Source organism: Danio rerio, chromosome 15, assembly GCF_052040795.2.
Source record: "Danio rerio strain M-AB ecotype USA chromosome 15, GRCz13ab, whole genome shotgun sequence".
Taxonomy (NCBI): Eukaryota; Metazoa; Chordata; class Actinopteri; order Cypriniformes; family Danionidae; genus Danio; species Danio rerio.
Genome location: NC_141035.1, coordinates 51,728,301 through 51,754,000, shown reverse-complemented (window position 1 = coordinate 51,754,000; position 25,700 = coordinate 51,728,301). Strand labels below are relative to the sequence as shown.

The window sequence follows — 25,700 nt, the reverse complement described above, 5'->3', positions numbered from 1 at the left end:
AATGTATCTGTGATTATAGATCCTCAGGATTGATTTCAGATCAGTGTTAATGACCTCAGAGCAGAGCAGCCAGTAAACAAACAGATGAAGATGTGTGTGTCTGATGATTCAGTGCAGGAGTGTGTGTGTGCGTGTGTGAGCTCACAGGTGTGTTTGTGCATGAGCTGACCAGTGGGTGTGTGTCTGTATGAGCTTACGGGTGTGAGTGTGTGCAGACGGGTGTGTGTGTGTGTGTATGAGCTGATGAGTGTTTGTGTGTGTGTTTGACATCCTGCTACTGAAGGATCTAGACAACAGGTCATCTGCTGTGTGTGTGTGTGTGTGTGTGTGTGTGTGTGTGTGTGTGTGTGTGTGTGTGTGTGTGTGTGTGTGTGTGTGTGTGTGTGTGTGTGTGTGTGAAGGTTCAGAGCAGATAAAGCAGTAAATCTAAATATCTCCAAGAGGTGATCCAGAGCAGGAGCTTTCACTAGTGAACATCTGATTGGTTAAAATATGCTTAGCTACAACCCCAGATGCCCTTCCAGCTGCAACCCAGTACTGGGAAACATCCATACACACACACTCATACACTAGTGCCAGTGTAGTTGATCAGTTCCCCTATAGCGCATGTGTTTGGACTGTGGGGGAAACCGGAGCACCCGGAGGAAACCCACACCAACACGGGGAGAACATGCAAACTCCACACAGAAACACCAACTGACCCAGCCGAGACTCAAACCAGTGAACAGAGTACTGTGAGGCCACATTGTGACACCACTGAGCCACCGTGATGCCGAAATAACTTCATATTTCTGCCAAGTGCATCCTGAATTTTTCATCTCTAGTTCTCACTGATCCAGCCTTACAAACGTGTGTGTGTGTGTGTGTGTGTGTGTGTGCAGTTCTTCAAGTATGCGTTCCCTGAGGGTGTGGACACAGTGATCGTGAAGGTGAACTCACAGAAGAACTTCCCCTGCTCAGTCATGTCCATACAGGACATCCAGGTCAGACACACACACACACACACACACACACGTATGTCAGCGTCAGTCAGGTGTGTATGCGGTGACGTCTCTCTCTGTCTGTGTGTCTGTCCAGTGCCCAGTGTATGATCTGGATAATAATGTGGCCTTTATTGGGATGTATCAGACTATGACCACCAGATCCGCCATCACAGTGCAGGTAACACACACACACACACACACACACACATACACACACACACACACACACACACACACACTGAAGCTGAACTCAGCACTCTCCGTCAGATTGTGATGCTCTTCTTCATCAGTGTTTGTCGTGTTTCAGAGGAAGGATTTCCCCAGTAACAGCTTCTATGTGGTGGTGGTGGTGAAGACTGAAGACGAGGCGTGTGGAGGACCGCTCCGGTTCTACCCCCTGCTGCCCGGTGAGTGAGCAATGCCAGTGTTCACATTAAAGATGAGGATTACACGTATGCACAGCACTGCAACACCGCACTGATCAGCAGCGAGGAGATGAGCGTCTCCATCACAGCAGAGCATCTCCTCCTCACCTCCTGCACAGATCTCTCTGAGAGAAGGGGATTCTCCACTGGGCTGTGTGTTCTCCTCTAATAAATGAGTCAGAAGACCACGAGCAAACGCAATGAACACGGTGACTGTGTGTGTGTGTGTGTGTGTGTGTGTGTGTGTCCTCAGATGAGCTGCTGGACGCTGGGAATCGCAGTAAGACTCTGGATGTGATTGTTTCTCCTGCCATCAACTGTGAGCTCCACACACACACACACACACACACGCACACACACGCTCTCTTTCGTCAGTAATGTGTGTGTGTTGTGTGTCCTGTAGCGGAGGTGTATGTGATGGGGATGCTCTTCTGCTTGGGGATCTTCCTGTCCTTCTACCTGCTGACGTTCCTCGTGGCGTGTCTGGAGAATAAGAGGTTTGCTGACTGCAGTGTTCTCTGTATCTCCTGTTCTAGATCAGCGCTTCCCAACAGGGGGGGTCTCGGCCCACAAGAGGGCCTCGGCGAGCTCTGTGCGTCAGGTTTTAGACATTTTATAGCAGTGGATAATTAGCAGAATGATCATGTCGCCTCAGTATATGTTGCTGCTCTAGCTCAGTGGTCCGTGGATCATTTGGTACCGGCTGCACCAGAAATCATTCAATATTTCTGTTTTTTTATTATCAGAGTCTGAACGGTCTTTTATTTTGTATTCTCTCGCTTGCGTCTCGCTCACTTGAGTGCTCCAATTTCACCCACGAGCAGCAGAATGAGTAAGAAGCAGGCGTCTTTGGAAAGTGTCTTAGCTCAGGGGTAAAGGCCCAGTGAACGACACACCAACTGCCGAGGAATGGATCCTCAACCCAGATCCACAAATGAGGTGAATCCAGCACGGCTCTGCTAGATCAACTGATGGAGATCGCAAATAACAGCAGCCTTTTAGGAGCCGTTCACATATGGTGTATCGAGTTTACACAATGTTGTTTCCAATGGAGGTGCGAGACTTGTTGTCACTGATGACTGATGTTCTCAGACAAACACACAAAAATATCGAGCCGCTTCTCCTCCAGTCATCCTCGCTGCTGCTCCCGCAACAAAAACAGCGAGTGGACATGACAGCAGCACGGAGACAGCATTAAATACAGACACTTTAAACTATTACTTTAACACATTTGTGCCCAATAATGGGTTTATTTCTGTATCCTGAACGAATCTCTGTAACCGGATCTTCTAAGTGAACCGGTTGAACTAGTTCACCAAATCCAACTGAATCATTTGAAACGATTCGCGTCTCCAGTAAGCACTTATCCACCAACTACTTACTTTATAACACACCTAATACCTAATGACTGTAAATAATCCAATATACACTCTCATGCAGTTATCAGAACAGTAACATTACACTGTGAGTCGGTGAACCGATAATACTGCGCATGCGTGATTCAGTGAACCAAACACAAACGGTACAGCCTGCTGTATGACTGGACTGATCTTGTAACTGCAGCGCGGGTAAACCGAGGGCTTAATGAGAGGATCTGGAGCAAAACATAAGTTTATATCATAACAGACAATCATAATGAAATTTAAATAAGTGAAGCATGATTCAGATGTGCTGCAGAACTTTACTGTAAGACAGTTTTCAGATCATGTTGATGTTTAAACTGACTGAAATGACTATTGCTGACTACATCATGTTGAGTCCTCACATCCACATTAAACATCTGAATTTCCCATCACCAGGCCCGGATTAATCATTCAGAGGCCGCTGGGCACAATGTCTTGTAGGCCCCTATAGCCGCACCCCATAGTTGAATTAAAAAATAAGATTAAAATATTTGTTAAATAAATGAATCTATAATGTATCGCCCACATTTTTAAATAGATGATAAACACTACATATATTACTAGTCTACAGAGATTTCACTTATTTTTAAAGCAGTTAAAGCACACTTTACTAATACTAATACAACTAAAGGAAATTAATGGATTTTAATAAACTTGTTCAAGTTCACTGAAGCAGACCTAAACATTTATATTTAAGGCTATTTTTAATGTATAACTTCTACAAACTTATAATGCACATGATTTGAATATAACACCTCTTTAATCCAGTTCTAGCAATCTGAGTCCTCCATAATACACACTTATTAATTATTCCTACTTGTCTTTCTCATGATAAGGATTAGGCAAAAGCTGATTGCGGACGGGCCCCTTGGCCTGAGCCCATAATGCCCATTGGTTACTCCGGCCCGCCCATCACTACTGTGTGTCTGACCTCAGAGCAGCCCTGCACTCATACTGTACTGCAGGCTGCTGTATCTGAGTTTGAGGATGGGCAGATGGTTGTGGTTGTGTTCATGTGTTCTCTGAATACAGGTTTCAAAACAATGTCTGACTGCGTTTTTAATTATACAATATTTATCCTGTTGATATAAACAAATATCCTCATTTAGAAAAAAACTGAAACTAATGAAAACTAAACTAAAACTAAGACATTTAAAAATATAGAAACTAATAAAAACGAGTAAATCTGCCTCTAAAACTAATAAAAACTGACTGAGTTTGAAAACAAGAAGTCTAAATGAAATAGAAACTAAAACTAATGAAAATCCACAACTGTTATAAGCTTGTTTTGTGGGCTCGTCATCCTCTGGGGAAACGGTTGATGATCATCTCACAACCGCTGAACACCTACTGATGCTCTGCTTTATATTGTACATGAGGCTGTTATGTGTGCAGAAACACATCTAGATATAATAATAAACGCACCGTTTCTTTGAAAACAACAATTGTGTCATCATCACTGCAAACGTCAATGAGCGATGACATCATCACATGTGGAGGGGGGCTCTACAGTCATTCCCAGGGGAAAAGGGGGTCTCGAATAGGAAAGGTTGGGAACCACTGCTCTAGATCACAGGATACTCGGCTCTGCAGCTCTGCCAACCCTAATCAAACACACCTGATCAATCACACCTGTCCTTCAGGTACGTGTGTTGGACCAGGGTTGGTAGTGAACTGCAGGGCTGCGGCTCTCCCTCTTCTAGACTCGTGTGATGGAGAATTTAATGTTGTGGCTTCTTCTGTCAGCCAATCACATTCTCTGTTTGTCAGGATGAACAGGAAGAGGGAGGAGCTTCTGAACCCTGACACCTCACCTGCAGAGACAGGTAACCTCACACACACACACACACACACACACCTGTGTCAGACTGCACTACTGTAATAACTGTTGTTGTTAATGCTGTTTGAGTAACCGCAGTGTTATTTTACTCTCTTCTGTTTTCTGCATCATTGTGTGATTTTAGCGTCTCTCTTGGGTAAGATATAAGTGTGTGTGTGTTACTAACACACACTAGTGATTTATGTGCATGCTTGCAATGTGTGTGTGTGTGTGTGTGTGCAAGATAACAACACTTACAGCTTTTATTATCTCTCTCTCTCTCTGTCTGTACAGCTCCATCTCTAAAACTGTTATATTAATACTAAAATACTAACATGAACACAAACACACAACACAAACATACAACTTGCCTAAACACACACAAATACAAACACACGACAACAAACAAAACTTGCCACACACACCACAAGCACACAACAAAACTGCCTTGCCTAAAACACACACACACACACACACACAAACACACAACAAACACACAACAAAACTGCCTTGCCTAAAACACACACACACACACACACACACACACACACACACACACACACCACAAACACACAACAAAACTGCCTTGCCTAAAACACACACACACACACACTCAAACACACACACACACACACCACAAACACACAACAAAACTGCCTTGCCTAAAACACACACACACACACACACACACACACACCACAAACACACAACAAAACTGCCTTGCCTAAAACACACACACACACACACAAACACACAAGCATAAACACAAATGCATGCTGTTTCTCTTAGTGTGTGTGTGTGTGTGTGTGTGTGTGTGTGTGTGTGTGTGTGTGTGTGTGTGTGTGTGTAATAACACTTAGCTTCTAGCACTTATTAGCTTCTAAATCTCCCCACCTCTCTCTCTCTCTGTCTCACTATACATATGTATATTTGAGATATATATATATATTAGTGCTGTCAAATTAGTGCGTCATAAAATTAATTTGAAATAATTAACGTGTTAAAGTGTTTTACGCAGTTGCAGGTTTGTTTTCTTGCTGTTGTGGTGGACGTGTGTTTAACACAGATAAGAGCAAGCAAGCACTTTTTGAAAGCAAGTTTCAGTATAAAACAGTTGCTGTGGCATCAGCAGGCTCTCCAGCGTTTCCTCCAGCGTTTCCTGCAATTTCAGGTGTTTCATTTTTAACTTTCGGCTTCTGTTTTAATGGAGTTTGATACCGCATGGCGAACAGAAAGAAAAACCTCTGCATTTCATGACTCAGTGGTTCTTTCGTGGATCGCTGCTTACATGGTCGACTCGTAATAAGAGTATTATCTTAATCATATTAAAATCGCGAGCGGTCACACAGCGCATTCCTCTGCCTTTCAGCATGCGCCCTTCAATGTTTCACTAAGTTTGACGTGTTTCCCCTTAAACGCAAGTGTCTGCGTCGCGATGTTGTGTCAGAATCCTTGTGAAATACAGCCAGACTTTAGAGCGCTTAGTTTAAGCAAATTTGATGAACGCGATCATGCGTGCTGAATCTGAAGACAGTCACTCCAGCTGCCCTGCCCTGCGTCTCTCTCTGTGTGTGTGTGTGTGTGTGTGTGTGTGTGTGTGTGTGTGTGTGTGTCACAAGTTCTATTAAGCAATTATATTTTGAATTTAAACAGTATTTGTCTTGCGTTTACATTAATTTTACATTTGAATAGCCAAAATTACAAGTTTCAGTCTTTTAAATGTGATTAATCATGACTCATTTTCAAAAAAAGTGCCTTTAATTAGTTTTTTAATGGATTGACAGCACTAATATATATATATATATATGCATCTACAGCTAATGTACAGCCGCTTACAAAACCTCAAACCTTCATTTCACAATAAACTCCTCAATTACAAAAACTCAATCCTGGAGGGAGCGATTAATGACAGATACACACACACACACACACACACACACACACACACACACACACACACACACACACACACACACACACACAGGTCATCAGTCTAACCCACTGTGTGTGTGTGTGTTTCAGGAAAGGCTCCTGTGTCTCCTTATGAATACGGCTCATTTGGTGAGTGAATAGTGTTGAGTTGTTGTGTGATTAATGTGCTCGTGTGAGTTGTTGTTGTTGTTGTTGTTGTTGTTGTTGTTGTTGTTGTTCTGCTGTAGATGAGTTACTCCTGCATCATCTGTAATGTGTTGTTGTGTCTGTTCCTGCAGCTGATAACGGCAGCACACTGAGCTCTGAGGCCGTCACTGACAGCCTGACATCAACTGATGGAAACTATGGATACATGGGTACTAACACACACACACACACACACACACACACACACACCCATACATGCAGACATAAACACACTCACTCACTGGCATGAATGACTCACACATAAACATACACACAGATAAACAACACAAACACACACTCAAACACACAAACACAGATACACAAACATAAATACACACACACACATACTCAAACACAACCATAAATACAAAACACAAACAGAAACACACACACACACATAAACACACAAATACACAATATAAACCCACACAAACACACACACACAAGCATAATCACACACACTCAAACACACACAAACACACAGATACACAAACTAACATTAGCACACAAGCATAAACACACAAATGCACAACACGAACAAATATAAACACACACTCAAACACACATACACACACTCAAGCACACACACACACACAAATACACAAACATAAACCCAGACCAACACACTCAAACACACACACATAAGCATAAACACACACACACACTCTAAAACACCTACACACATAAACAAACAAATACACAAACATAAACCCAGACCAACACACACTCAAACACAAGCATAAATACACACTCAAACACACACACACACACAAATATAGACCCAGATGAACAAACACTCGCACACAAGCATAAACAAACACACATAGACACACACACACCAACACAGGCACACACAACACAAACAAGTATATAAACACACAGATGAACAGAAATACACACACACACACACACACACACACAGTATGCTCACGTTCACAGTGCAGGTGCATTACCCGCTGTCATTGGCTGTGTGTGTGTTGTGCTCTGCGTTCTGATTGGTTTATTTCTGCCGTTTAGGGTCGGAGACTTTTAAGCGACGCCTAGTAACAGCACATCATGTAGCCATCCGCTTTGGTGACACGCCCACTTATTTACAATCAGCCAATCAGCACCCACTAAAAGAACTAATCCCAGCCTGTCTGAATCAGAGCATCCCATAATGAGTGTTATTGATCATTAATGTGATTGACTGACTGATTGATCAGATGATGATGATGTAAATCAGGGAAACACCCTTTCAGATCAGCAGATCATCCAGGAACCATTCAGTGTGTGTAATGTGTGTGTGTGTGTGTGTGTGTGTGTGTGCGCAGAGCGTTCGCTAGAGAGCATCTCCCGCAGCCGGCAGGAGTCTCTGAGCTCTGTGGAGGAGGACGACTACGACACACTCGCCGACATCGACTCCGACAAGAACATCGTTCGCACAAAGGTGTGTGTGTGTGTGTGTGTGTGTAAACTATTGTGTGAGACGGAGAGTTTGTGTGAGAGAAAGTGAGTGTGTGTGTTTTTTGTGAGAGAGAGTGTGTGTGTTTGTGTGTGCGAGAGTGTGTGTGTGTATGTGTGTTTGTAAGTGTGTATGTAAGAGTATGAGTATGTGTGTAAGAGTGTGTGTGCGAATGTGTGTTTGTAAGTATGCGTATGTGTATTTGTAAGAGTGTGTGTTTATGTAAGAGTGTGTGTGTGTGTTTGCTTACGTGTGTTTGTGTGAGTATGTTTATGTAAGTGTGTGCGCATGTGTGAATATGTGTTTGTAAGATTGTGTGTGTGTGTGTGTGCAAATGTGTGATTGTAAGTGTGTGTCTGTGTTTGTGTGTGTTTGTAAGAGTGTGTGAGAGTGTTTGTGTGCGCGAGAGTGTGTGAGTGTTTGTGCGAGAGTGTTAGTTTATGTAAGAGTGTGTGTGTGTGTGTGTGTTTGTAAGAGTGTGTGTTTATGTAAGAGTGTGTGTGTGTGTGTGTGTTTGTAAGAGTGTGTGTTTATGTAAGAGTGTGTGTGTGTTTGTAAGAGTGTGTGTTTATGTAAGAGTGTGTGTGTGTGTGTGTGTTTGTAAGAGTGTGTGCATGTGTGTGAGTGTGTGTATGTGTGAATATGTGTTTGTTAGAGTGTGTGTATCTGTGTAAGAGAGTGTGTGCGTGTGTGAATGTGTGTTGTAAGTGTGCGTATGTGTATTTGTGAGTGTTTGAGAGAGTGTTTGTGTGCGCGAGAGTGTGTTTATGTAAGTGTGTGTAAGAGAGTGTGTGTGTGCGTGTGTGAATGTGTGTTTGCAAGTGTGTGTATGTGTATTTGTGAGAGTGTGTGTTTATGTAAGAGTTTGTGCGAATGTGTTTGTAAAAGTGCGTGAGTGTGTGTTTATGTAAGAGTGTGTGCAATTGCAAATGTGTGTTTGTAAGAGTGTGTGTGAATGAGATTGTGTGTGTGCATATGTACTGTATGTGTGTAATAGAGTGTGTGTGTTTGTGCTTGTGAGAGTGTGTGCATGTGTGTTTGTAAGAGTGTGTGTGAGGGTTGTATGCATTTGTGAGTGTGTGTTTGTTAGTTTGTAAGAGTGAATGTATGTGTGTGTGAAGGAGTGTGTGCATGTGACTGTGTGTGTGTGTGTGTGTGTGTGTGTGTGTGTTTGTGCTTGTGAGAGTGTGTGTGAGGGTTGTATGCATTTGTGAGTGTGTGTTTGTTAGTTTGTAAGAGTGAAGGAGTGTGTGCATGTGACTGTGTGAGAGGGTGTGTGTGTGTGTGTGTGTGTGTGTGTGTTTACTGATTGTGTTCCTCCTCTACAGAAGTTCCTGTGTGTGTCTGATCTCGCTCGTAAAGACAAACGCATCCTCAGCAAGAAATACCAGATCTACTTCTGGTCAGTCTCAGCGCACACACACACACACACACACACACACACACACACACAGCAGTGTTTGTTCTACATGCAGAAACTGTGTGTGTGTGTGTGTGTGTGTGTGTGTGTGTGTTACAGGAACATCGCCACGATCGCAGTGTTCTACGCTCTGCCGGTCATCCAGCTGGTCATCACCTATCAGACGGTGGGGAATCTGGCTCTTATATTCCAGCCTCCTGATTGGTTGAGTTTGACTGATGTGTTTTCTGACAGGTTGTGAACGTCACAGGAAACCAGGACATCTGCTATTACAACTTCCTGTGTGCACACCCTCTCGGGGCTCTAAGGTGTGTGTGTGTGTGTGTGTGTGTTCATATGCGTGCGTGCTCGTCCTCAGCTGAGGTTGATGTGAGTGTTGGTTGTTTTCAGCTCCTTCAATAATATCCTGAGTAATCTGGGTTATGTGCTGCTGGGTCTGCTGTTCCTGCTGATCGTCCTGCAGAGGGATATTCTGCACAACCGCGCGCTGGAGCGCAACGACAACACGGCGCTGGTGAGAGACACTCAAACACTGCACACATTCTGCTCACACGACTGCTCTCCTATACCCGGAGGAAACCCACGCCAACACGGGGAGAACATGCAAACTCCACACAGAAACACCAACTGACCCAGCCGAGACTCGAACCAAAGACCCTGCAGTGAGGCGACAGTGGTACCTGCTGAGCCGCCGTGCCGCCCCATATTAATGTCCAGTCATAAGAATTATAATTCTGCACGTGTGTGTTTATATATCGGGTTTATATACAGCTCATGTCTATATTTGGCTACATGAGAATTCTGTATGAGCACCAAAGAGGACCATTGCAGAATTACTCACAAAATGAATCGTCAGCCATATTTCTCAACAGTGTGTGTGTGTGTGTGTGTGTGTGTGTGTGTGTGTCAGGAGTGTGGTATCCCCAAGCACTTCGGCCTGTATTATGCGATGGGCACAGCTCTGATGATGGAGGGGCTGCTGAGCGCCTGCTACCACGTCTGCCCAAACTACACCAACTTCCAATTCGGTGAGTCTGACTGAACACAATAATGAGCAGATGATCTCCACAGGTATTATTATTAAATAACTAAATCCACCCATTGGATAAGTGATCTGCCTGTGCTGTGATCGTCTGCTGAAATATTTTAAACTGTGTGTGAAATGTGAATGTTCAGGGTTATTGGGCCAGCACACGCTGCTCTTCTTCAGCTGAATAATTCATCTGAGCAGGTGGATCTGCTGAATAAACTCTGTGTGTAGTTCATCTGAGCGTGACGCCTGTTTCACACCACAGGCAGAGCGTGAGCGAGGGTTGCACGGTGTACCGGTGCTATGGTACTATCGTAATACTATGGCTTCTAAATACTGGCGGAGCCTCTGCAGCTTGTCGTCAGTAAGGCTGTATCTACAGTAGATGATGTTCACTCAGCTGCTCACACATTTGTGCAACAGTAAATCATTTTATTGGAATAGTCTGTGGAGCTGTTTAAGCTTACAAAACTGTAACATTCACTGGTGTTATGGAGCCTGCTACACGCTTTCTAAAGCCTGGTTTATACTTCTGCGTCAAGTGACCGGCGTAACTCACGGCGCAGGCAACGCGCGCAGCCGTGCATTTACACTTCTGCTGCTGTCTCTGTTGGTCTGCATTAACCCTTCTGAAGCGCTAGTTGGCAGTGAGGTGTAAATGTTCCTCTGTGTCGAGTTTCTTCGCTGCTGTTTTGCTTTTCCTGAACACTTCTGGGATGTACAAGTGACTCAAACTCGCTCATTTTGAGGCAGGAACCGGCGGACGTGCAGCAACTTTAACTATGAGGTAAACACAAAATCACTCAAAAGCACTCAAAAGCCTGTGATCTCATCTCATTTAGTTTGTGATTGTCAGGATGATGTAGGCCTATATTATAATAATACTTATACACTACAGTTATAATGATATGTATACATGATCAAACCAGTGTGCAATTTCAGCAAAACTGATCCTACAATTGTTTTATACTTGGTTTTGTAGATTGGGCCCACCTAAATATTTGTTGCCGTTTTTAATCGTTTAAGTTCATTTGATTGACCATATATTAGTCAGTGGATATTATCGAGCCATTTATTGGGTAATATTGCTATTTTTTACTGTCATTCAATGTGTTTCAGTCATTATCAGTGCACTGTCACTTTAATTGAGTGTGAGCAAAAATAGAGCCAGCGCCAAAACTATCACGACACTGCTGCTTCAGCGACGCTCACGCCTCGCACTGCTTTTCCATGTGGTATGAAAGCTGTTAACATGGACGCCAAAATAACACACACTGGTCATGCTGTGCTTGCGCGTGCGGTGGGAAACACGCTTGAGCTTCTGCTTCTGGGTTGGCTCCATCATTGATGACTGCAGTTTGACAAATCAGACACAATATTCTTAGCCACGCCCCTCTTTTTGTTACTATGACTGAATGATGCGGAAAAAAGAAAGCCCCGCCCCCAAATCATTATTCATTTTCTGCTGAGCAAATAGGAAGAGTAAATATCCTGCAGGACTGAAGCATGGTGTTAGCTTGAGGGGCGGGGTTCATTTAAATTAGCATCTTTGTGAATCTAATTTATCCACTGCGTAATGCCTGATGTATGTGTGTGTGTGTGTGTGTGTCAGACACGTCCTTCATGTATATGATCGCTGGATTGTGTATGCTGAAGCTGTATCAGAAGAGACACCCGGACATCAACGCCAGCGCATACTCCGCCTACGCCTGCCTGGCTGCGGTCATATTCTTCTCTGTGCTGGGGGTGGTGAGAGGACACACACACACACACACACACACACACACACACACACACTACACTCTTAACTATATGCACTCACTCATACACACAAATCCACATGCACACACACACACACACTCACCCGCTCACTAAAAACAACACACACACACAATACACACCCTTACGCCCCATTCACTCGGGGTATCAGCGGCAGCGCTTGACAGAGGGCGTGTCCAAAGTTGGGGCTGAAGCGATCATCATAGCAGCGTCAGCCAATGAAATTAGTCAGCAATAGGCCACTGTCTGAGCTGGTGTATTTGCCTACAGCGATCTGATTGGCTGACGCTTCTGTCGGCACTGGAAAGGTTGAGCAAGTCCCAACTTCTGCAGTGAGCAACACCTCTGAAGCGGCGCTGACAGATCCACAATGCAGTTCAGCAACGCCTGACGTCACCCATTCACAGTGGGTGTGAAGTGTTGAAGCTGACGCCCCGTGTGAATGTGCTGTCAACCATACATGCTCACTCACACACATGCATAGACACCAATGACTGTAAAGAATATGGACGACGCGACAGCACCTTCTCCCATTGAACACTTTGAGGGCCAAACGCCTGCGTGACGGCCACAAACCATCGCAAAACACTGCTGAAATCAGAGCCTGGGCAACAGCAAATTCAGTAGATGAACTGAATCACATGCTGAAACTCTACATGCAGAGACATCTGTACATCACCTTCAGCTAGCACTACAGGAGATCATGTGGAGATCAGCTAGCGTTAGCTTTGTCTTCATAATTATTATTTCAGACCCATAAAGAGAATTACTGCTGGATAACATCACCTGTATTTCCCCTGTACTTAAATATGTTTGTGTCGTTTATTCTGCAGTTTTATTGTCATTTTTATGAAAATTCTTTCTGTCATTAATTACTAACACTCCCAACGTTCCAACCTTCAATATTTTAAACTATATGACACAGCAATTGAATTATGAAAATGGTGAGATTAAAGCTAGTCCTATAGTCCAGAGATCCGGTCCCCGCGTCAGGTCAGGTGCGCCCGTAAATAAAACGCGCACATGGCGATGGAGGCGCACTCAACTCACAACGGAGAAAAGTGGGTGGCATGAGATGAGCAGCTTAATTCATTACATGTTTTGGTTAACTGATTCTTTAAACACAACTCTCTTGAGCTCTAAAAACGCAGAAGAAATTTGCTGCTAAATTAATTTTAGCAGAGACGCAACTGCCAGTCATTTTCACATTAGTTATTCGGGAAGATGTAGCCTAATAAAAATGTTTTAATAAAAATAAATAGTTTACTGCACAGTCCCACAGTAGGCTACACTATAAATAATATTTTAATTTATTTATTAATATTATTATTAATATTATTACAATTAAGCTAAAATTGACAAAACGCAGAACCCTTTGAATGTTTGCTTTCATTTTGACATTGCTAGAAAGCGCACTTTTACAGGTGTGTAGAGAAACATCCCATTATGCAGCAGCAGTCTAGGTATAATAAATGCCTTTTGCGTTTAAAGATGATCGGCCTGCGGAGTCAAGTTTGCAGTGTTATGAATGCAATAGGTTTATAGTGCTTAAGTGGATTTACCGCAGATCAACCGAGAAACCTCTCACGTGCTGCAGGTAGGCAGAATGATAATCTTTTAAAATATGCAATTTAGGCTATACTGCTATTTGCTCATGCAAAATTAAACAACATAAAATATATTGTAGATCTAATTTAAGAGCTAAAATACAGTCAGCATGTCGAGTTTGTTTTGACTTGTAGCTCATGGCCCTAAAATGAAAATAACCTGAAAACTAGTTATTAAAATAGGCTTGATAAATAAATAACATGACGGGTAGGCCTAGCCTGATGGTTTACAAATGACAACCAGACAATATCACGAAAGAAAGACACTTATGATAGCCTAATATAAATCTTTATTTTTACATTTAAAATGATGAAAAAAGTTATACAGCCTGAGTTGTGTGTTATCTGTGCCAAAATTTAACCAATTTTCACGGTAATAACTGTGAATTAAGTTTCTTTTTTAGGTATTTTTCTGGCTACACTAATGCCTTAATGTAACTGTTTTGAATGACATTAGATTGTAACATTTAGCTTTTCCCTGACACTGATGTTGGTTGGGTAATAGGCTATGTGAAGCGGGATGACTCGGTTAAGCTGATTTCACTATATTTATTTACCGGTTAAATTAATAGTCTGATCGTATGTCAGCTTGCATGCGTGGGCATAATTTGACGTCTTTACCTAAAACTTTAAACATTCATAGGCCTGTTATTTGAAATAAAACGGAAATAAATAAGAAGAATAATATGATTTAAAGCACTCGTTTGGCACTGAAGCCATGATCCGTCTGCAATAATAAGCGGTATCGTTGCATTACCGTCATTAATAAAGTCATTAATAGCGAAACTGTGCATATTATTATTATTACTATTAAAACATATATTACTGCCTTAGGTCAGTAACTTAGTGCAAAGTAATAATAAATGTGAATAAATCGCCTAAATAAAAGAACAAAAGAGACCAAAATCAGTCATCAGGTCTAGCGCCCCCGTGTGGATTTAAAATGCCCCCTCAGTTCTGACATCCTGGCGCCGGGCCTGACCACAGGCATCCGGAGTAGGTTCAGTAGATGAAATCGGGCTGAGGGATAAGGCTGAGGTAAGTCTCCGCCAGGCGAGAATCTAGCCGGAACTGGCCTGAGTGTGTTTTGCTATCTGGGTGGTTAGGCCTGTATCAGCAAACTAATAAAGCCCGAAAAAAGCCCTGACCTTAGCGAATAAACAGAGTTCCACCAGATCATGTATGTCAGAAACTGTAGTTTACTGCTGAACTCATTTCATCATGGTAAAATAACACAGAAATTGAATAACAACACTTCAGTCTCCTGCTGAAGCTCAGACACGCTGCTTTGAGAATCTGTCAATCACAGCTGTCAATCACGATGACACGCCCAGCATTAAATTACTGCTAAAAACAAACTGTTAACAAAAATGAAGATCTGCACCTATTTCAGCACAATAACCAGTGCCTTAATCCACCAGAACCATCTTTCAGGACATTTATTGCAAGTGTAATTAACTTTTTTATTTGTGCTCAAGTCTCCTTCATTAACACGGAGGAGCAGAGGACCTTCACTCAAACACAGGCTTGATAGACACACTCACAATCATGCACACCTTCACACACAAGTATACACACTCACCCATACACACACATACAATAATACACACACCCTCACCTATATGCGCACACACACACACACACACACACACACACACACTAGCATAAACACAAAAACACACACTCTCACACATGACAATACCATCACATACACTCTCTCACACACAGTTTATTGTGTTGTGTGCTCACGTGTGTGTGTGTGTGTTTCAGGTGTTTGGTAAAGGGAACATGGCCTTCTGGATTGTGTTTTCTGTCATTCACATTCTGGCCACGATGCTGCTGAGCACACAACTCTACTACATGGGCCGCTGGAGACTGGGTGAGACACACACTTCAACACACACAGGAATGAGTACACACACACAAGACAAACACACTACATATAAGCACATACACACAGAAACACGCACACACACAGACATACATGCACATACACAGACTCATGACGTATGCAGCAGGAGGGGCTGATTTTGTGTGTGTGTGTGTGTGTGTGTGTGTGTGTGTGTGTGTGTGTGTGTTTCAGACTCTGGCATCATGCGCAGGATGTTGTATGTGATCTACACAGACTGTATCCGCCAGTGCAGTGGACCAATGTACATTGTGAGTACAAACACACACACACACACATACACAGCTGTTGCAGTGATCCAGTCTGACGTGTGTGTGTGTGTGTGTAGGATCGGATGGTTCTGCTGGTGATGGGGAACATTGTGAACTGGTCACTGTGAGTTCTCTTCATCATCTCTTTATCAGTCATATAATTACGAGCCCACGCATGACCCGTGTGTGTGTGTGTGTGTGTGCGCGCGCGCAGGGCGGCGTACGGACTCATCAATCGCCCCAATGACTTCGCCTCGTACCTGTTGGCCATCGCCATCTGTAACCTGCTGCTGTATTTCGCCTTCTACATCATAATGAAGGTGCGCTCTGCTCACACACTCCTGCTTTACTGAGCTCAGGCACATTTATCAACTGTGTGTGTGTGTGTGTGTGTGTGCAGCTGCGCAGTGGCGAGCGGATCCAGTGTCTGGCGCTGGTGTGTGTGCTCTTCACCGCTGTGGTTTGGGGTTTTGCTCTGTTCTTCTTCTTTCAAGGTCTCAGCACATGGCAGGTGGGTCTCTCTCTCTCACACACACACACACACACACACACACACACACACTATACATCGAGATGTTCATATCACAGAGAGATGTGATGCATTAAATGTATTTAAACGCCAAGCATTTATGTGTCACATGCATAAGTTGTTTATCAGATTTGACCAATCAGAGGCGGCTCTACAATCTTTAGCCCCGCCCCCAGTAGGACTTCTGACCATCATCACCAGTAAAGCCCAGAGAAACAGACACCAGTATAGTGTAAACTGATGGCTTCATATATTCCTTTCCAGTTATCAAAGAAATCATTTGTTCCTTAATTTTAGTTTGTAACTTGTAAATTGTTTCACATTTAAAATTGTAATATATACATCAGAGTCTGAATGGTGGAAAAACATGTTCTGTAATAATAAAACCACATGGAGCTCCACTTTTGCCATGAGCTTTTCTTTAGTTTGAACAAAGTTATCCCTCAGGTGTTTCTAAACTTTTACAAAAACTGTCCTGCTTTCCCACGGCTGTTGCAATTTTCTGGTCCAGAATTATTGTTCGTCTGGTTCTCCTAAGATCACACATGGACGGATCTTTAAGATGTCTGTACAGTAGTGCCTGTTTCAGACAAAATCTCTTCAGAGGGTTTCATATTCCACTCAAATCAAATAACTGTTCACCCGAGTCTCAAAAAATGTTGTGAGCTCTGCCAGCCGAAATCACGTCGCACGCACCCAAAGCAAACCTCCGCAAACACAGCGATGACGTCACATTCGCCAGCCGCACTAAGCTCAATAGCATATTAGAAGTGTAGAAATAAAGAACTACAACACCAAGCAACAGCAACAAAAAAGAATAAAAATGAGCATTACATATAGCGTTACATCAGAAAAATAAGACCTAGAACAGCCAATTTAAGACTTTTTAAGGCCTAAAATTTAGATTTTTTTAAATTTTCGACTTTGTAAGACCCCACAGAAACCCTGTGTATCAAACCACAGTGAGTTTTATTAGTCTGTTGAACACAAAAGATGATATTATGAGGAATGCTGGAAATCAGTAACCATTGACTCTCATAGTATTTGTTTCTCCTACTAGGGAAGCCGACGGTTATCAGTTTCAAACATTCTTCAAAATCTCTTCTTTCATGTTCAACAGACCAAAACACATTTATATTTACGCATTTAGCAGACGCTTTTATCCAGAGCGACTTAAGTGAAGGATAACAGCAGCTCTTCAGAGCGCAGCAGTGTAGAAACCAGGGGTCACCAACCTTTATGAAACTGAGAGCTACTTCTTTGGTACCGATTAATGTGGAGGGCTACCAGTCAAATAACACATTTGCTCAGTTTACTTTTAATTATACTTTATGTTTTTGGTAATAATTAATGATATTCATCCATGTGAAGACAATGATCATGTTAATGATTCTCACAGAAGTTATCAACAATGATTTAACAGGGTAGGAAATACCCCGTATTTAATATATCAATGTGCAACACTTTATTTTTATATATCTCTGCAAATATGTACATTTTTAAATGATTACTTCTATAATAGATGAAGAAGCTTACTGGTAAGTGGCGCTATAGTGAGCTATTAAGCCGACGGTTACCAGTTTCAAACATTCTTCAAAATCTCTTCTTTCATGTTCAACAGACCAAAACACATTTATATTTACGCATTTAGCAGACGCTTTTATCCAGAGCGACTTAAGTGACAGATAACAGCAGCTCTTCAGATCCTCAGAGCGCAGCAGTGTAGAAACTCTCTGCTCAGTCACAGCTTCTGTTTTAACCCAGTAAATGACGCACAATTGGCTTACGTTTGTTTGTGTGACCTCCATCTCTCTATAAGTGAGCTTGTGTACCTGTGCGCCGTCATGTTGACCAGATCAAACTGTGTGTGTGTGTGTGTGTGCAGAAAACTCCCGCTGAATCTCGAGAGCACAACCGCGAGTGTATCCTGCTGTCCTTCTTCGACGATCACGATATCTGGCACTTCCTGTCCTCCATCGCCATGTTTGGGTCCTTCCTGGTGAGTCCAAAACATCAGAGCCAATGAGATTAATGCCAAAGCCCCTTTAAAGGTCATCTATTATGCAGAAATCACTTCATATGCAATGTTTAAACCAAGTTATGTGTCAGCGGTGTGCGAGTGTGTCCTGCCTCTAATGCTGAAACATTATTCATAGTGTTTGTTCTAATCTAATGTATTGACTGTTACACCTTTCCCCATTCCAAACAGCACGAGTGACACGTCTTGTGTATTCTATATGCTAACACACACACATGTGTCCGCCGCAGGTTCTGCTCACTATGGACGATGACCTCGACTCAGTTCAAAGAGACAAAATATACGTCTTCTGATGGACGGAGCCAATCACAGAGCAGCACAGGGGCTGTCAGCCAATGAGAAGCCTCGCTGCCTGAATGTATTTTCCTGCCAGTCAGAGACTGTGTGGGTGGAGCCTCACTCTGATAGGACAGTGAATGTGCCAGTCAAACTGCCAGAGCTCCTCCCCTCCTCGCGAGGTTAACGGTTAATGTAACGTGTTAATCGCTTCAGTCCTGCCCTGCAAATCTCAATGCATCTTTGTGACGGTGGAGTCGATGTTTTTCTTTGCGTTTGTGTCCGTCTGTGGCCTTCCGTGTCTGTGGTTTTGGACCGTGTTGGTAAATCCGAGCCGAGCTGCTTCACTGATCTCATGATGATGACGAAATCAACTTTGCACTGTCTTAAACAATTACAGAAGTCCTGTTTTTACACAAGCAAGTGGAATGATTACTGAATAAAGCATTTTTACGATTGTTGACGGTCGTGATCGTGTGTTTTACTTCATGATGACGGACACAGTAAAATCCATCTTTATTTCGAGAGCGCTTTATACAATCCAGATTATGCCAGATGAGCAGTGGATAATGCTGAACCACAGCTCCATCACTGAAGGAAATTCAGTTTAATTCTGCACTTTAGTGCTTGTCTGAGCAAGTTCAATGTTTGTTTAAGGTGAATGTTGATGTAGAAGGCTGTGATTCACTGTAGATCAGATATAAGTAGGGATGCTCATTTCGGTTAATTTTGCTAACCGACAACCGCTGCTCGTTAATCTGATATTACCGGTTAACTGGTCAGATTATTATTCAGTTATTTTAAAACTGACGTGTCTATTTTGTGTCTGACACATTTAATATTGCATTTTAAAATACTGATTTATTTTAACATGCAAACATATTAATAACAGAACATAACATCAGATCATCTCCACGCACCTGCAGTGTTTCCAATATAAAACCAGAATAAACTAAGGAAAATTAATAAAATGAATGGGCCTGCCCTAATTCCTCACTTCAATTATTCATTTAGATTACAAAATGAAAACACTGACTGCTCCTTTTAAGAACCGGCATAGGCTGTTTTTTTCCAATCATATGTTTTTTTTTTTCCTCAAATCGCTCGCTCTACGGAAATTTATTTATGCATAATTTATTATGCATTATAATAAATTATGCATTTATGCAAATTATGCATTTATTTTTTATGCATTTATTTAATGCCCTGCTGTTATTATTATATTACAAAACTTTTTAACACTTTTAATAGAAATCATTATTTTAAAGATTGTCTTGATATAAGGTTTCCTCTCAGTTCAAGTGTGCGCGCTGCGTGATGAAAAGACAATGACACCGCCCGCATATGTTGACTTTTTGTAAACAGTTTTGTTGTTTTTTCCTTTCTAAAAACACCTTTTCAAGAGTTCACACTTAGATACTGTTTGACAACTTGTTAGCAAGTTAGCAGGTTTGGCATGCTGTCCCGGGAGAGAACCCTGAGCTCGGAGATAGTTGAGCCCAGGGCTCCCGCCAGGTCCATAAAGCATGTGAGGGGAGTACGAGATGTTCTCGAGAGCTCCCCACAGCAAAAGAGGAAAGGAGGAGAAGGGGTGGATGGGGGGTTTCTTCGGAAAACGAAGATAGGGGTGTAGATCTTAGCTAGGTTATTTATAGTGAGTTTGGATCGTTCTGATTGGCTAGCTAATGAGTGTAGATGAGTGGCCGGCTGCAGTCAATCATATCACGTGCTCCTCTCGAAATTAGTTTATAAAACTTCATTTATGTTGACAAGGAGAAAAGAAGCACGCTGATTTCCTCTGCTTGTGAACAAAACCTCTTGCACACCCCTCAATTACGCTGGTCAAGCGTGGCTTCTGGTGCGCTCCAAATAAACGCTGCTGAACTGAGATTTAGTGGGTTTATGTAGTGAGTATGTCTCCAACATTTATTAGATTTGCTAGGAATATTTCTGAGTGTCTCCAATAGACTTAGAGCGGCATTAATGCGTCCTAAAGTGAAGTGAAGCGGCGATAAACTCCAGCAAGAGAAAGTCACTTTATGCAGAACCACAGACCTTTAAAGAAATGAAAATGATGGAAACTGTGTTCATCATGACTGAAAGCTACGTTGTGTTTGCTGGCTTCACGCATCACGCGCCTGTCAGTCTGTCAGCACGTCACCTCAGTGGGTTTAACAAATAGCGCACATCACGGTAACAGAAAAGCTGTTATAATCCACTTACCTTTAATACATTTTGGTGCGATTATAACCCGCTATTAAAAACAACAACAATAACTAAATGTTTTGAATGGGAAGCTGTAATGTAGCCGTGGAGGGACGCATTTTGGTGTGGCGCCTCGCCATGGAAGAATGATTGTAGCGGGAACCCTGATCTTTAAAAGTTCTCTGTAGTTGTCTTGACAACACACACACACACACACACACACACACACAAACACACACACACACACACACACACACACACACACTGCTGCTCTGGGTTGAGCCGTGTGCAAAACACTTGCGGCTTTTAGTAAACCATTTAAAAGATGCCCCGTCTAACACTAGAAAAGCGCATTCGATCGGCCCCTTATGCAGCCAATATAGAATATATAAAACTATATTTTTAATCGTTTAACTGATAGCATTGTTCGCTTACAAATGCACCCTTTCGGTTAACGGTTGATACTTTGAGCATCCCTATATATAAGCTTGCCAAAGATAATTATTATTTATGCTAATATGCAAGTTACAAACGACAGATTCTGTACACAACACTTCAGATCCACATGAGAAATACTATAGTATTTAAATAAACACTCGTGCTTTTGAACAGTGCTATAATAAAGTGCTTGGATTATGGTTTGTTAGTCTTACAGTTGCTATGGTAACACAACTATAGTAAAATAAACAACTAACTAATACTATAGTTTTCTACAACTGTATATAATGTCAAATATTACCACATTGCACCAGTTTACTGGACTAAAAGATGCGTCCGAAACCGCATACTTCCATACTATATAGTACGCTAAAATCAGTATGCGAGCCGAGTAGTGTCCGAATTTCATAAGCTGCGTCCCAAATTGCATACTTATGCACTATTCTACGCCATTTTGTAGTATAAATAGTGTAAGTAGTGTGTTCACACTGAAAACTCTAAAAATAATAAGAGCACTTTAATTACCCGGATGATGCACTCATTCAGCCGCTAAAATGAAGTGTGTAATGATGGACACTTCATGCACTCAACGACCGCAGGTTTGCTTACGTAGCGGAAAGGGCGGAGCTATCGGACGCACATGTTGAATAACTTTATTTATTTTGGATTGTGAAAGCAAAATTCTTCTATAAGTGATTATAGCGCCTCCCGATGGTGAATGCAGCAATACTCACGGCAGGTATTATCTGATAATTCGGTCGTTTATTTCACTGGTTTGAATTTCCGCTTAGTAAAAAAACATTAGTGTGCCATTTGGGACAACACTACATACATATACTATCCTGCTGAGTGTGTAAGTGCATAAGTACATAGTGGATGAGTGCATAGTGTATAGTGTGCCATTTGGGACGCAGCTAAAGAATTGGAAAATTAGTATGCGAGAAGTTCCCGGATGACTCACTACTTCCGGCGAGATTCTGGAGTGCGCATCCCATGCCCGCTGCGCTATCCCATAATGCCCTGCGAGAGAATTCATGAATGGGAGTAAAGCGACGCAACTGACGCAGGTAGGTCACGTGACCATGACAAAATGGCGGATGTAGTACGTCCGAATTCCATTTATACTTTTCATGTTCATACTGTATAGAGCGCACTTTACTAACAGCCGAGTAGTGTGTTTAAATTCAAATGCAGCACCTACTGAGTAGTAGGCGGTTTCGGACGCAGCCCTAGCCTACTAGTGTTATTAGTTTATCAGACAGTCTCATGTAGAATTCATTAGAGGTGTAAATGACATAAATGCAGTGGCGCAGTAGGTAGTGCTGTCGCCTCATAGCAAGAAGGTCGCTGGGGTGCTGGGTCGAGCCTCGGCTCAGTTGGCGTTTCTGTGTGGAGTTTGCATGTTCTCCCTGCCTTCGCGTGGATTTCCTCCAGGTGCTCCGGTTTCCCCCACAGTCCAAACATATGCGGTACAGCTAAATTGGGTAGGCTAAATTGTCCACAGTGTATGAGTGTGTGTGTGAATGTGTGTGTGGATGTTTCCCAGAGATGGATTGCGGCTGGAAGAGCATCCGCTGCGTAAAAAACTTGCTGGATGAGTTGGCGGTTCATTCCGCTGTGGTGACCCAGGATTAATAAAGGGACTAAGCCGACAAGAAAATAAATGAATGACTAATGAACACACTTCAGTATAGTGTGGACTGACACTGTTTCAGTTCACTATGATCTTCTGTGTGAATGTACACTGTAAAAGCGCTGTACAAATACAGGTGAACTGAACTGAATATAGTGTGAGTAAACTATGGATTAATGATATGAGTATCAAGGGAAACACAAAGACTGCCTGGAAATACGAGATTATAATGTATTGTTTTTATAGTTCGACATAATAATTCACTGTATTTTCAATACTTTGCGTGATTCCAGCAGTCATATTTATTTTGAATTCTTGGTTGGTTGAGGTACACACAAACGTCTTTATAACATATGGTCGGGTTATTATAGCCTATAGTTAGTAAAGGTTTAAGGAAAAAGCGTTTACCTGAGAGCAACTCCAGTCAGTCCAAAATTATTATTATACACAGCTGCATGCTCAGACCTATCGTTTTCTCAGACAGCGCCATCTGCTGTTTAAAAGATCGACTAACCTGAATTCAGCTGCTTATAAATTGTAATTTTCCCTATTTTTCTACTCTAAAATATTAGGCTGTGATTGAATGCATTATTATATGAAATATTAAACATGCTAGATTTTGACTTAATGCATTAATTCTGTTGTATTTTTATTAATTGTGTTTGTAAATAGATATTGTTCAGTCACTACAATATTTCAGTCATTTTTTGTTGTTTTAATCATTAAGGATTTATCACTGTTTCAGTTATTGAGTTGAGGGAATGAATATTATCTTCATATACAATACATTTCTTTACATACAATAAATTATAGCACTCTGAGTAATTTTCTCAAAATAAGCTTTATTTTTGTGTACTTCTTCATGAGGTCCTACAAGTCATCAAGCTGTAAACACTGCAGAGAAAAATTAGGGAAAATAACAATTGGATTAATAATATTTTTTAGGCAGAAAATAACATCTAATAAAATAAATGCTTTACATTGTTGTTGGGGAGATTTTTCATTTCTCGAGCAAAAAACTGGAAATATCTGCACGGCATTAGTGTTGCCAGAGACCCCCTTTCTAAATGCTAATATCAATCTGGGGATAAATACACAAGTCACAAGCAAATTATTACTGCTTTAACCTAGGAGAGCTCATATTGTAAATTCTATGCAGAGTAACCGATATTTTGATTTCCAAAAGCTTGTTTGTAATCATTACAGAATTTATTAATAATTGATGAACTGTTATTGTGTTACTGTTATTGCCTTTGGCAGCACTGTCAGGTAGATAATACAGTATTATGTACATAGCACTAAATCATTTTACAAATAATAACTGTGTTATATATTAAACATTTTATTTTAACACTTTTACTTTAAAGTTTTGTTTTTTTTTTCAATTTTGCCAGAAAACATTGCTAGAAAAGTGTCCCAGAAAGGTAGAATAATACATAAATTAAGAGCAAGCTGTAAATATCATTACAATGCTTTTTTGACACTATTTTTGATAAAATCCAACACTGAAATAATTGTTTGTTGCTGTAATATTTACACCACATTGATTATGCCGTAAAACCTGGTCATTTTCAGCAATCGCTTTAATAATCAATAATCTTACTGGCGTGTCTGATGTTGCTCCTTGCTGGAAAGTGCAGGTCTGAGCGTGCAGTTGGGTCTCCGGGCCTGCCGCTTCACCCAACCCAACAGCAGGTGGCACTGTCTGAGAAAACGATAGGTCTGTAAGTGCATGTCTGTGCGCTTCACCTTATTCACGTCTTTTGGATACTTTAATATAAAACAACACCTATGTGTCAGTTTTGTTAGCGTAACAATAATAACAACAACCCATATTATGTTTTTGGTCTGCCATTAAAATAATTTTAAAGTATGAGTGAAAAATGGATCAGTCCATATCAAATCAATATTTGTGACTGTAAGGTGGTTTTCATAAACTTTCCCGCGTTTACATCGTCACATTCAAACAATCGATAAAATCATATTATCATCACACATGACGTGACTATAAAGGGAAACACAGACTGCTTAAAATACGGGGTTATGATTATAGTTCATATTTCAGCGTGATCATTTGCCGTGATTTCAATACTTTGATGTAATTTCAGCATTTATGAAGTCGTTATTTAATTTGAATTCTCCGTTGTTTGAGATATGTCAAAATAAATGTCATTACAACATTATTTAATGCCAAACGGTTGGTTTATAGCGTATAGTTAGTAAAGGTTAAAGGAAAAGCGTTTACCTCAGAGGAACTCCGGTCAGTCAGTCAGCAGCTCTCCGCGCGCAAACCTCTCAACAGTCGACGGCTTCTGGCGCGGTTTTTGTCACGTGATTCCATATTCAAGCTAAGCGTTTTAATCGGTGTTTGGTTTTAATAACTGGTTTAATAA

The 25,700-nt window shown here is 41.7% G+C and overlaps 1 protein-coding gene across 10 annotated transcripts in view; it reads left to right on the top strand.

The window, feature by feature from the left end:
- sidt2 (SID1 transmembrane family, member 2) overlaps window positions 1–19,492 on the top strand; it is a 32,429-nt gene extending 12,937 nt beyond the window's left edge. For 4 of the 10 annotated variants that reach the window (XM_087284635.1, XM_087284636.1, XM_087284631.1 and 1 more), the window contains 22 exons: window positions 882–983; window positions 1,078–1,161; window positions 1,291–1,390; window positions 1,662–1,727; window positions 1,812–1,905; window positions 4,582–4,637; window positions 6,653–6,691; window positions 6,841–6,918; window positions 8,062–8,177; window positions 9,521–9,594; window positions 9,712–9,778; window positions 9,847–9,920; window positions 10,003–10,126; window positions 10,523–10,640; window positions 12,255–12,391; window positions 15,799–15,907; window positions 16,112–16,188; window positions 16,266–16,312; window positions 16,403–16,508; window positions 16,589–16,699; window positions 18,603–18,716; window positions 18,986–19,492. In XM_087284635.1, coding sequence (XP_087140761.1) covers window positions 882–983; window positions 1,078–1,161; window positions 1,291–1,390; window positions 1,662–1,727; window positions 1,812–1,905; window positions 4,582–4,637; window positions 6,653–6,691; window positions 6,841–6,918; window positions 8,062–8,177; window positions 9,521–9,594; window positions 9,712–9,778; window positions 9,847–9,920; window positions 10,003–10,126; window positions 10,523–10,640; window positions 12,255–12,391; window positions 15,799–15,907; window positions 16,112–16,188; window positions 16,266–16,312; window positions 16,403–16,508; window positions 16,589–16,699; window positions 18,603–18,716; window positions 18,986–19,048 — 1,956 coding nt within the window. In that variant the 3' untranslated portion in view covers window positions 19,049–19,492. Of the gene's footprint in view, window positions 1–881; window positions 984–1,077; window positions 1,162–1,290; window positions 1,391–1,661; window positions 1,728–1,811; window positions 1,906–4,581; window positions 4,638–4,775; window positions 4,788–6,652; window positions 6,692–6,840; window positions 6,919–7,765; window positions 7,823–8,061; window positions 8,178–9,520; window positions 9,595–9,711; window positions 9,779–9,846; window positions 9,921–10,002; window positions 10,127–10,522; window positions 12,063–12,164; window positions 12,392–15,798; window positions 15,908–16,111; window positions 16,189–16,265; window positions 16,313–16,402; window positions 16,509–16,588; window positions 16,700–18,602; window positions 18,717–18,985 lie in introns of all 10 variants that reach the window. The other 6 variants (XM_087284628.1, XM_087284632.1, XM_087284629.1 and 3 more) reach the window with 4 other exon arrangements.
- The last annotated feature ends 6,208 nt before the right edge of the window (window positions 19,493–25,700 follow it).